Source organism: Amblyomma americanum, chromosome 1 (genome assembly GCF_052857255.1).
Source record: "Amblyomma americanum isolate KBUSLIRL-KWMA chromosome 1, ASM5285725v1, whole genome shotgun sequence".
Lineage (NCBI taxonomy): Eukaryota > Metazoa > Arthropoda > Arachnida > Ixodida > Ixodidae > Amblyomma > Amblyomma americanum.
The window spans coordinates 96,623,745-96,636,699 of NC_135497.1; the positions used below are offsets into that span (position 1 = coordinate 96,623,745).

The 12,955-nt window shown below is 46.5% G+C and overlaps 1 protein-coding gene across 1 annotated transcript in view; it reads left to right on the plus strand.

Annotated features, from left to right (window-relative positions):
• Not1 (CCR4-NOT transcription complex subunit 1) overlaps positions 1-12,955 on the plus strand; it is a 145,462-nt gene that overhangs the window by 37,180 nt on the left and 95,327 nt on the right. The window contains 4 exon segments of the mRNA XM_077646286.1: positions 1,565-1,726; positions 1,904-2,092; positions 2,094-2,186; positions 2,188-2,207. Of these exon segments, the coding sequence (XP_077502412.1) occupies positions 1,565-1,726; positions 1,904-2,092; positions 2,094-2,186; positions 2,188-2,207 (464 nt within the window).

The following is a 12,955-nucleotide window of genomic DNA, read 5'->3' on the forward strand; positions in this document are numbered from 1 at the left end:
GGAAATGGGTCTTTGATCTCTACTTTGAGTAGTAGAAAAAAAAAAAAAACCTTGTGCCATGGCACTCTTTGGCCGTAGATGCCCTTGTGTCATAAAAATTCATGATCATCAACTTGGCAGCTGATAATTTCAAAAAAAGGAGAAGAAAAAGTCTGCAAAGGGCAGTTGCATTTCATGTGTGTGTACATGGGAATCTCAGCATGATAATGGCTGATACAAATTTTGATGTAAGAATTTATAAAATTTCATGGCTGAAGTGCATTGTGTACAATGTGCAGATTTTTGGGTGTTCTGAATAGTCCCTCATCACTGTGGCTGGTACAAATGTGGGAGCCATGACTGCCAGTATTATTGTAGGAGGAAGGCCTCAATGGGATGATGTTGCGTGTTCTACACACAACTGTGACTCTGCTGCCTGCAAACCACTACGGTAATTGGCAGTCATGTATTGCATATCCACAAGAACTGGGCGGCAGCATGTGGCTTGCACGTTGTCAACACCGTGATAATCAGTTGTGCATTATGCACCTGCATACTGAGTGATGCCACTACCTGATATGCACCCAATCGTGGGTTGGGTTAAACTTTTCAACCATTGAGAATATTTCAGAATCCATTTATCAGCCTAACATAGCAGCTTCCTGAATACCTGTCATCTGTAAATAAATTTGTTTGAATGCATTACCCATTTCCCATGGATTTTGTTATTACCCATGCATTTTGTTTGTTTTATGACTATATGAAAAAAAAATCCGCTGTTTTATGATTATACGGAAAAAAAATCCGCTGGCTGACAGTGAGAAAAATGGAAAAATGAACTTTTTCATAGGTCTCGGACAGAATTTTTTCCTGCAAAATATGCGAGGTGTAAAAAATGCAAATGCATGGAAATGATGGCAGTAGAATGTGCTTTCTGAAGAAATTTATTTAATCACAAATACTTAATGTGAATGTTGCGAAAAAAATCTGCAGAAAAGTTGAGAGTTAAGAAAAAATTTATCAACAAGGTGATATCTCTTGGAGAAAAAAAATATTAAAACCGTTCTGGAACATACAAAATACTTGTTTATAAGCTAGTCACTGAAAGTTTGAAGTTATAACTCAATAACTTTTTCAGCTGGAAAACTTCTGACACACTGGGAAAAAGGCTGTTTTCAGAGCGTCCTTGATACAAAATGTTTCTCACAGCAAAAAAATTACGAAGTGAAATGTAATATTTTAAAATATAGCTTGATAAATGTACCTTTCGACATAACCAGTTTGAGCTAAGAACACTTTTGAAGAAGCAGACGGTTGTTTAGCTTTTTTTTTTTCAGCTTTTCAGTTTACTCAAGGGAAAGAAGGGAAAGTATTTCAAATCACACTCAGTACTGCGCATCTTCGTGCATTGAGGTTTGTCTACATTGATGTTTGTCAGGTTGTGTACTGATATTTTGGTCTGTACAATGCTGTTAAAATGTGCTCCATAAGGTGCTTCTATTACTTTGTACTGTTGTAGGTTCGCAATTTTTTCAGATTTCAGTTGATTGAAGGTGCCTCCTGTTGCATGTTTTTCTTGTTGCAGTGGTGTGAGTCAAGAGCTTTCGGAAACCATTTTGACGATGGCAGGAAACTGTAGCATTCTGCTGAACAAACCACGCCAACCACCGCCAGGTGTTGTCAAAAACGCCACGAGGGCTTGGAGCCAGCATTTTCAGCAGCCAGTCTCAACCCATCTCAGGCTCCTGTGAGTATCCATCATGCCTTGCTCGCCAAGCGTTGTAATTGTTTGTCACTGTTCAAAATAATGCTGAAAACTTGGTCGAATACTGTATTTACTTGCACTGTGTAAGCACCCTGTCATTTTTGTAATGCTGCATTTGATAGATTTCGTATCTAATGAGGGCAAATTGTGCCTTTTTAGCAGCAGCAGCAACAGCAGCAGCAACAACAGCAGCAACAGCAGCAGCAGCAGGCAGCAGCTCGAAGTGTTGAGTTCCTTGGGAAGCCTGTCTATAAGTGGCCCTGCTGCAGCTCAACCCCCACCTCTTGGAGTGGGAGGTGGACCGCCACTCTTTGGTAGTTCATTTGCCACCCCAGGCTCACCAGCCAGCTTTTGGGGCACCACCAAGTGGGACTCCTTCGAATGGACCACCACCACCAGCTCAAACGGCGAGCTTCTCTAGTGTAGTGCCCAGCCTTGGAACCACAGTTTGGTTCACAACTAGGCAAGTCATATTGCATGCTTTCTAGAAGCTCTTTTCAGATATGCTTTGTAAGCATGGAGGTGGTTTTGAATGAGTGTGCCAGAGCTGCAGACCTGGAAGATGGTAAAAACCATAATTTTGTCCCGGTGTAAATGAAAATGGTTGTAGTTTCTAACGCTTCTGCTGCACAAGCTTGAAAAATACCTTTGTAAATGTGTGTTGCACATCTTGGAATAGCAGTTGATTAGTGTATTTGTGTTGATTCCACGCTTTTGTACCAGTCGCTCTATTATGAATCTGCAGTCCAAGCCAAACACATTCACAAAGTTCTTGGATTATGCATGCTGAAATGCAGGGAACCTCCAGGGTGCAGTAGCCTAAAAACTTCTATTCTGGCCCTGAATCTAAGCAGGAAAGTTTTGAGATATTTGTTAACAGAAATTGTGGTGTGTAGCACCCACAAACGAAGCATAGAGTAAGCCGACATCCATTTTCTCAAGTAGCTTTTCTGCCTTGTTTTATGCTGTTGTAGAACAGTTTTTCCATTTAAAGGGACACTGAGGAGAAATTGAAGTTGGCTTGTATCGATAGAATACCAGCTCCTGATCACAAAAACGCCGCTCTTGCTGAAAACAAAGCTCTTGTAAGGTAGAAAATAGCAAGAACCAAAATACAGGTATCATGGTGACGTCATAAGACAATAGACGACACCTTGGGGGAATATTTATTCCTACATGTACCGCGAATCTCTGAGGCTGAGAAAGGAAGGTTGCGCGGTTCAATATTGAACTAAGTTTTGTTTTAAAACCGATAGTGCACTTTTATCACACAAGAAAGGCAGACAAAAGACAACCTGAATGTGAAGCAAAGAAAACCGATGCTTGGCGGCGCCACAGGCGGCCAGGAGAGTTTCGATTTGTTATGGCGCTTTGCGTCTATGAGCTTTGCGTGCCCCGTGGTTTTGTTTTTGACGCGCCTCGATATACAAGTGCCAAACAGCAGAGGAACTCCAAGTGCCGCTTCAAGTTCTAGTTAACCTTTGAAGGAGCCTGTTAAGGCTGGTCAGATGATCGCCACGATCGATGAAAAATTATGATGCCACGATGGTCTGGTGATCGTACAAGGCAGCACTTGTGTATTCGCACGCTCGCACCGGCGAAACCATTCCCGGTTGTGCCAGTCAACTTCAAACCACTTAGCGGAAATCGTTTATTAGGGACGGGAGACAAGGTACAAGGCAGTTCAGAAAAATTGCTGATGGCCTAGCTCTGTTAGGCCAGTATATTACGTAGCAAAAGCGTGGAGATTTCTGCCATAGGAAGAGTGCATTCACTAGATGCGCCTTTATTGATGGTTATACCATGAGCTGTCGTGGCGGAGTGGTAGCGTCTCTGCCTCAAACACCCGAAAGCCCTGGCTCGATTCTGAGCCTCGGCACAGGATTTTTTTTTATTCAGCGAGTGGGCGGGGGGTTTCAGTGGCTCCCATGGATGCCGCCACCGAATACGTTGGTTAGCGGTTAAGGGGGGACGTGGCATTCGGGAACAACTTTCCTATTTCTTCATGGATTCTGATAAAAATTGGCAGGGTTACTGGTAATGTTTCTGTGATATCACCATAAAAATTTCAAACTGATATCTCAACAACTTTTTTATTTAAAAAATTTTCCTCCTTTTCATCTTGTACCAGGCTTGAGCGACTCACAAATAAGATAGAAGACTTCTTCAAAGTGTGTTTGCATTCCAAAATGAATGGATGAGGTCATGACATTTAGATTTTTTTATTTACAATGTAAAAGTTTTTAGTTTTAATATTTTATGAGCAGACATTACAATGGGCACCTAAACAGTGAACAACTAGTCGAATCAATAAGTCTAGCAAACGGGATGCCGGAAAACCAAGAATGTCACGACCTGAAGCATTTCTCAAGGAATGCAGCGAAAAAAACCGTATCAAAATAGCCCCAGCGGTCGCGAAGAAATCAGCGGAACAATCAGAGCAAATGACAAAAAAAAACAGTTTTGAGAAAATGGCTTCCGAAGTTGCACCTTGTATTTCACTCATCAAAAGGCACCGGGGTTGTAGTCTTTTGTGTCCTTTTTAACACGGTGCTTCTTGGATGCCTTGCCTCGAGATTGAAGTGCTTTCGCTGCTTTCTTTTCCGCAAGGCGTCCTTTTCCGCTGCTCTGCGAAGAGCATGTTGGCCAGTTTGCAGCCCAAGTATCGAACAGTACTCTGTGTAAGCACGGCGGGTCCCTGCATTGAACTTGCAAACCGCTTCGTTGAGAGCTGTCTCTGTTGCAGTCAAAGATTCTGCGGCCTTCTTTCCGCGGTGATGACCACTCCTTTGCGACGGTACCGCACAAAGCGCATGTTAGCTCCAATTGTGCTGCCAACCCAAACCTTGTTCCAGGCTGGACCGAAAGTCCTGGCTGAGAGCACTGCTGGCACTTGGCATTCTCGAGAAGCGCGTTTAGGGCCGTGCACAACAACAAACTCATCCGTTTGTTCTGTAGTAGCAAGCGCCTCGCCGTCACCCGTCAGTTCCATTTTCCGCGCGGTCACGGGCACGGCACTCAGCTTTGCTTGCACTTTTGCGGCGGCTTCCTGCGATGCTTCTGGCGACGCAAAACGTGGCTCCAGGTGCGCCTGAATGGTGCGCCTGGTGCTCGTAGACGGCGTGGGCGTCGTCGCGTGAAGTGCCAAGAGGACCCGCGACATGCGCGGTGCCTTCATCACTTGATGTTTCCGACACAAAAACGCGGCTCCAGTGCGCCTGAATGGTGCGCCTGGTGCTCGTGGACGGCGTGGCGTCGTCGCATGAAGTGCCAAGAGGACCCGCGACATGCGTGGTGCCTTCATCACTTGATGTTTCCGACACAAAACGCGGCTCCAGGTGCGCCTGAATGGTGCGCCCGGTGCTCGTGGACGGCGTGGCGTCGTCGCGTGAAGTGCCAAGAGGACCCGCGACATGCGCGGTGCCTTCATCACTTGATGTTTCCGACACAAAACGCGGCTCCAGGTGCGCCTGAATGGTGCGCCCGGGTGCTCGTGGACGGCGTGGCGTCGTCGCGTGAAGTGCCAAGAGGACCCGCGACATGCGCGGTGCCCTTCATCACTTGATGTTTCCGACACAAAACGCGGCTCCAGGTGCGCCTGAATGGTGCGCCTGGTGCTCCGTGGACGGCGTGGCGTCGCATGAAGTGCCAAGAGGACCCGCGACATGCGTGGTGCCTTCATCACTTGATGTTTCCGACACAAAACGCGGCTCCAGGTGCGCCTGACTGGTGCGCCTGGTGCTCGTGGACGGCGTGGCGTCGTCGCGTGAAGTGCCAAGAGGACCCGCGACATGCGCGGTGCTCCTTCATCACTTGATGTTTCCGACACAAAACGCGGCTCCAGGTGCGCCTGAATGGTGCGCCTGGTGCTCGTGGACGGCGTTGGCGTCGTCGCGTGAAGTGCCAAGAGGACCCGCGACATGCGATGGGTGCCTTCATCACTTGATGTTTCCGACACAAAACGCGGCTCCAGGTGCGCCTGAATGGTGCGCCTGGTGCTCGTGGAACGGCGTGGCGTCGTCACGTGAAGTGCCAAGAGGACCCGCGACATGCGCGTGTGCCTTCATCACTTGATGTTTCCGACACACAAAACGCGGCTCCAGGTGCGCCTGAATGGTGCGCCTGGTGCTCATGGACGGCGTGGCGTCGTCGCGTGAAGTGCCAAGAGGACCCGCGACATGCGTGGTGCCTTCATCACTTGATGTTTCCGACACAAAACGCGGCTCCAGGTGCGCCCTGAATGGTGCGCCTGGTGCTCGTGGACGGCGTGGCGTCGTCGCGTGAAGTGCCAAGAGGACCCCGCGACATGCGCGGTGCCTTCATCACTTGATGTTTCCGACACAAAACGCGGCTCCAGGTGCGCCTGAATGGTGCGCCTGGTGCTCGTGGACGGCGGTGGCGTCGTCGCGTGAAGTGCCAAGAGGACCCGCGACATGCGCGGTGCCTTCATCACTTGATGTTTCGACACAAAACGCGGCTCCAGGTGCGCCTGAATGGTGCGCCTGGTGCCTCGTGGACGGCGTGGCGTCGTCGCGTGAAGTGCCAAGAGGAACCCGCGACATGCGTGGTGCCTTCATCACTTGATGTTTCCGACACAAACGCGGCTCCAGGTGCGCCTGAATGGTGCACCCGGTGCTCGTGGACGGCGTGGCGTCGTCACGTGAAGTGCCAAGAGAACCCGTGACACGCGCGGTGCCTTCATCGCTTGATGCTTCCGGCAATGCAGAGCGTGAAGTAGAAAGTTCAGAAGAGTCCCCCCGTGCTCGCACACGATGTTTCGTCCGCGTGTGAAGTGCTCGGCAGCGGCTCTGGAGCGGCGCCACCAACAGTCGTGACAAAGTAGCTACTTTCACTGAAACTGAACTTTTTACAAGCTAGATTAAACACCAACGGCTGGTTTCACGAGTAAACTGTGGTGCATCTGCATGGGCATTGTTTTTGGGGTGCGTATCTCAGAGGTTAGGCTACACTACCATTTACAGTAGAAACGCAGGGACTAGAAATCTTGCGGTGCCATGAAAAATACTCGTATCATCTGAAATTCTAATCATCCAAAACAAACAAAATCTGTACGCGGAAGCACGGGAAATGCATTCATGCAGGTCTGCTTACGGCTGACGGGATTTATTTACGGTTGTGCGGCACTGCTTACTGCTTGTGGTGTATACAGCGCAACTGGCGATCATAACATCGGTGACGTATAGGGCTTCTGCGCTGCCCAGGTGCCACTGCGGTGCCCCCTGGGTTAGGGTGCCTCGATGCCCGCTCGCCTCCGCTTTCAGTGTGAGGACACTGCCTGCGACGGCAACACGTTGGGTCACACCTCTCCCGTTCGGCTGCATAGAGCGCAATGCGCGGCGGGCTGTTCGAAGACAAAACTGCCACTATCGCGTGAAAATCCGCAAACCTGGTGTTCTAACAAGAAAGGGTGTACCAGAGATGTTTCAAACAGTGAATCGGAGTTAGTGAAGCTAAAATATGTCATGTTTCGCAGCTCATCTGCTGAGAAATTCGGCGCCTTGCATGACATTCGTTACATCCTCACAGCGGTTGTAACATTTCCAGCGCTATCTGTACACCCGGATACTCTACATCTCGATTGCTTTTCAACAGTCACCGATTGCTTGTTTAGAGCTGGAGTTTCATAATCGCCAAACACTGCCACTACAGGGCAGTTCTAATAAGATATCAAGCTTTCCTGTCAACGACAGTTTCGAGGATGTTTTGGGCATTAACTTGCTCCTCTGTTGCTACTGCGACAAAGCAGTGGCAGTGTATAAGAGAAAAAATATATGAAAGCAGAACAACTGTCAGAAGATTTTGACATACACTGCTCACCTCCAGTTTGGGGTGTTGTTGAAACAGACCAGTGAAACTGTGTAGGAGTCTCTATTTAATGGTAGCACAAAAATTGACTCACATTATTTTATAATTTGTCTTGCTTTCAAGAAATGTGTGAAACGGTCACCTTTGTTGAATCTGCTACTGCGTGGTTTTCTTTCGTAGTCTACAATTAACTTGTGCGTGTGTATGATTCACTTTGCACAAGAGCGTGATAGCCATAACACATGCTTATTCGGCCGTGAAATTTTGACTTTTTGGGAAGGTTCAAGGCAATGCCAGCTCGTAATGACCAGCCTGTCCACTTCAACGAAACCAAATTAAAAGATATATTTTGTGTGTCGCTACTCCAAGCCTCTCGCACTTTTCGTCATCGGAATACAGCGGAGATCAAATGCACTGACCATAGGAGTCGGTGTTGCTGAGTGAAACACAGCACGTAAATATCAGAACAGCAAAGAATAATCGATTTATTTACAATATTCATGATATTGAATGTACACATTCCGCTCTGTGTTCTAAAACAAAAGGCAACTTGCATTTACTGAAGGCCTGCGCCTGCTGCTGTTTTGCTTCCATAGGATCAATCAGGAAGTTCAGGTGTGTTCAGCCATCATGCGAAAATATGAAGCCTAAGGGACACAAAACGGTCAACAAGTTTCTGGAAAATTTCTGAGTGCTGTGTGCACGAAACTTATGGGAGGGCCATACTACTCATAATCATTTGTCTTAGTGTCTTCATTGGCTTTTTTGACATGACTAATATCCCTTGTTTCAGAAAAAAATTTAAATGTCCTTTCGCACTGCTCAACAATTTTCAGAACTTCTTGGCTTGTGTAAGTTAAAATTTTCCCACCTTGTACAAAACTCTTTCAGCTGAACGAGTTTGTGCTGTTCTCCGGCTCTTCCGCGGTCAGCATGCACATGCAGACTAGGCAATGTTCCACAGTAGATAAAATTGGCCTAACTAAGAATCCTGCTAAATGAGAAAGTATGTCGCCCTCGATAGAAGACACTGGGTGCAGATCGACATCAAGGATTTCCTCATTTTCGTCAGATTCGCACTGCCTCGCATGCTGTATTTCTGGAGAGAGAAAATCAACTAGATAATCACTGTCGTCAATTTCATAGCCAGATTTTTTTAGAACTTTTAGAAACTGGCTCACTGACACAATTTTAAGGGCATTTTTTAGATCATATGAGCTGGGCACAGGCGCCCGCATTCGGATTACGGAAAACAAATTCTCCAAGCAGTCTTGGACAAGCCTGCCAGTCAGGACAAATTTGTGCCTGCAGTCTTTCAGGAGGTAAAGGTGTAGCTTCAGCACATCTGTCGACATAACTACGCCTGACTGGCAGGGCTTCCAGATTTTTCGCACGCCAATGCTGTGTTCCGAGAAAACTTCTGACGCAAGGTTCAAAACTGAAACTGCTCGCTCATACTTTTCTTTGTCAATCATGCTTAAAGGGACACTGAGGAGAAATTGAAGTTGGCTTGTATCGATAGAATAGCAGCTCCTGATCACAAAAACGCCACTCTTACTGAAAACAAAGCTCTTGTAATGTAGAAAATAGCAAGAACCAAAATACAGGTGTCGCCGCCACAGGCCAATCTCGCAAGTACAAGCGTGATGACTTCCTAGGACAAGAGGCGCCACCTTGGAGGAATTTTCCTTACTTCATGAAAACCACGAATCTCTCCGGCTGGCAAAGGAAGGTTGCGCACCGCACCGCTAGCCGTCAGAAATCACGGAGTCTGCGTTTACGTCACGTATCACGTCACTCCGTTCTGAGACGTCATAAGAGTTCCCTGAGTTTGAATCAGAGCGGCGGGAAAAACTTTTTCATCTTCGAATCCAAATTTCTTTGAAATAAATGCATCTTTCTCGCCCGGACAAGCGGCAACAAAGCCATGAAATGCCGAACTATCAGATTTTGCTAACCAAAAAAAAAATGATAGAGTTCTCCTCAGTGTCCCCTTAAGGCGACCAACGGATGGCGAGCTGTCATTATCGTGTACCACTTGAATAGAAGTTCAAAAAACCAAGCAGTGGTGTCAGCTTTCGATGGCAACACTCCTTGATCTACAACGTACCTAATTCCTGCAGGGGCTTCTCTGAATAGCTGCACAGCGATTCCCACCTTCATTTTTGTGAAGTGACCATTTTAAAAATGAATTTCACCGAGGTTTGAAGCAACCTTGAGCTGTTCGTCGTGCTGATGCTCAATCAAATTCTCAACATGCCCTATCAAAATTTCAGTGCTCAGCAAATTAAATCTTGGCACAATCTTTTCACTAAGATGCATGACATCCTTCTTCACAAGATGTCCTCTAATATTCTAAAGTACATGAGCAGGGTCGGGCATAAAGTAAAGCTCTCTTTCATCACAAGGGTGGGGAACACTGCACACAGTCACCGAGTTACGTGAGCTCGACAGACTTAAAAGACCTCCATGTGGCTCGGTTGGAGGCACCCATGTCACAGGTCACACAGAGTACGCGAAGAGAGATCTCCGAGCAGAGTCGTATGAGATGAAAACACAAAATCTCTCAACGTGTCACCAGTAACGTAAGCACCTGTAAAATGATAAGCTATCACTTGCTTCCAGTGGCTGTTCATGCCTCCAACCATGAACACAAGAGCATGATTAGCTGGTTGATCAGACTCCTGCAGAGTCGTCGTTCCAAGAAAAACATCAGGACTGCGATCTAGCTCTAGCCCTTTTTTGATCTCCATTTCGTCCAGGAACAATATGCAGTCTTTTTCAATATCGGCCATCATGGATACCTTGGTCTTCATTATTTCAAATATTTCAGTGAGCACGCCTGGTTGAAATGGAAAATGCTGTAGCCTTCTGCAGAGTGTTCTCCTTGACAGCAGCGGATTGCCTTGCTCAAGCAGATCATCGTATGCTGTAGAGCCACAAGCAAACTTTGGCTGCAAAGCCTTCTTTACTGTCGCTGGGCTCCATGAACAGCCCTTTCTGTTGTGCTTCTGCAGGGCGACTTTTTGATCTTTGTTCAGGAAGCTGAGATTTGAGGTCAAAGTAGACATCTCTTTCTGAAGGTGTTTTGTAGTTCTAATTTTTCTTTCCATCTTTTTTTTTAGTCAGGGAGCATCGTTCCCTCAAAATCGAGTTCTTATTCTGGAGTTCCTGTACTTGTTTCACGAGCTCAGTTGCGGACATAGAAAACACATCTGCTGTTCGTGCTCCACTCTCCCTTGCAGCTTGATGCTCTTCGCTCACATCACTGTCAGCGCTCTCAGAACAGCATTCTTCTGCGGCTGATGAGCTCTGGCCACTATCACTGACAATGGTAGCTGGGAACATTCGTTGACGAGGCGGCTTTCTGTATTTAGGTCGAGCTGAAAATGTTAAAAAACAAACAAATTACGTTGAGGACACGAAGCACTAAACTTGTCTTGAATTTCGCATATGCTTTTGGATTTCGAAAGACATGCATAAGCTAGCAAACACAGACCCGTGATCAGGTCTCGACATGCTTAATTCCGCCATCTGATCTGGAGGAACTATGGGACAGATCAGCGAGAAAATGTCACTATTATTTCTTCCGACTTTTTTATGCCATCAGCATTTCGTAATAGAATCCTCTCGCAGTACATAAAGACACTGCTTGGAGAGTATTTAAATAGCATCCAGCATAAGTAGAGGTTAGTGACCCGACGTTTCTGAGTCGAAATGTTTACTTTCGAGAAAGTATATATTTCCTTACGCCTGAATTCAAAAATCGTCGGCGCAGCTGTGGATTTAAGTAGGTGCCGACCATCCTGCCGATTGGCTTCATATTGGTCTTGGTCAAAATGAAGCTGAAATAAAGTAATGCATGGTAATACGAGGAACTGGAGCCTTTCATCAGTCAGGTGTAAGGCTCGTGGCGTCATCACCTCGACAAAAAGCAGTGATACCCAGCAGCCAAAATGCATGCAATAGTAAATTCATAAACAGTACGTTCACTATTAACACAGATATATGCACCACCTTGATATGCTCGCAATACGCACGCGCGCACACACTTATGAGTACTCCATCCCGTTCTTTTGCTTCGTTCGCCAAGAAATCAAGAAATGAAGACCGACAAGTCACCTTTGACGACTGCTAATTTCAGTAATTATGAAGGTACAACTTTTCAGTTGTGCATTATGCCTCCGCCCCAGCAAATATTGTTCTGAAATGGAAGCGTTTCGCATGCCTTACCTCGCATACTTTGGAGTTGTGTCTGTTGGCTTCCAGCCATCTTGTTTGACCTGCGTTTCTCACTTTTTCACACTGTCTCGAGGAAAGCGAAATAGCCGCCTTCCTTTTCTAGTGCTGGCAGAACACCCGGGAACACAACAGCCCATCATAGCTTGATATGCGACTGCTTCAACACACACAACACGAGCTCACTTCAAGCAGCCGGTTCGGTAGTGCCACAAACAGAGCAAGACCCCATCCGCTGGCTCTTAAATAGACGTCTCCCGATTGTAAATAACGTGGCGCCAAAGGGGTGCGACATGACGCGCAAAATTTTTCACTACCGCCTTAGCTTAGCATGTTTCCAGCATTCCCCACCGCTTTTATCCTCCCGATTAGAGACACCTCAGTACAAAATGCACCTTCTACCCCACTTTTTCGGAACTCACTTTTTCGGAACCTCCCCCCCCCCCCAATCTTAGCAACTGAAATTTGTTGCTATGTTGCCTTATTCAATTACAAATTTCACTGGGCCGTTTATTTTTAATTCTTTCCAAGAAAAACCCATAAAAACGACAGATGTCTTGCTGAATAATCAGCAAGGTGTCTCATCGTACTATCAATCAACGTCTATTCAGCACTATTCAGAGGGAAACTCTGACCATGTGCATAATTTTTTTGCGGAACAAGTTTTTAGCAAACGAGAAAATATGAACGTATTGTTTCAGACATGTCCTCAGTTGTACGCCCCAGAAGAGTGTGGCGACGGATCGTTTGGAAAAGAAATTTCCTATTACTGCTTGGAATCCTTTACATATTGCGGAGTAATAAGACAAAGTCATCCCAGTTAATGTTGGACAAGCGGGTGTTAACCATGCAAAAAATAGTTATGTTCGGCAGGTCATCCTCCGCGCTGCTGGCATACCTGAGAAACTTGGGATCTAGTAAACAGTTTTTACGTTAGAACAGCAAATGTAGCATAATCCAACAGCATTCGGCGACTCTGATACTGTAAATTATGACTACGAAGGAGGCGCCAATAACCGCAGGCTCTTTTTCAGTGTAGCCAGTGAGTGGGGAACGCAGCGGCCAGTCATAACTTTTCGATCGGCATGCATTCGCCGCGACTGCATCATGTAAAAAACATTCAAAACTGGCAGAACATTGCTGCCA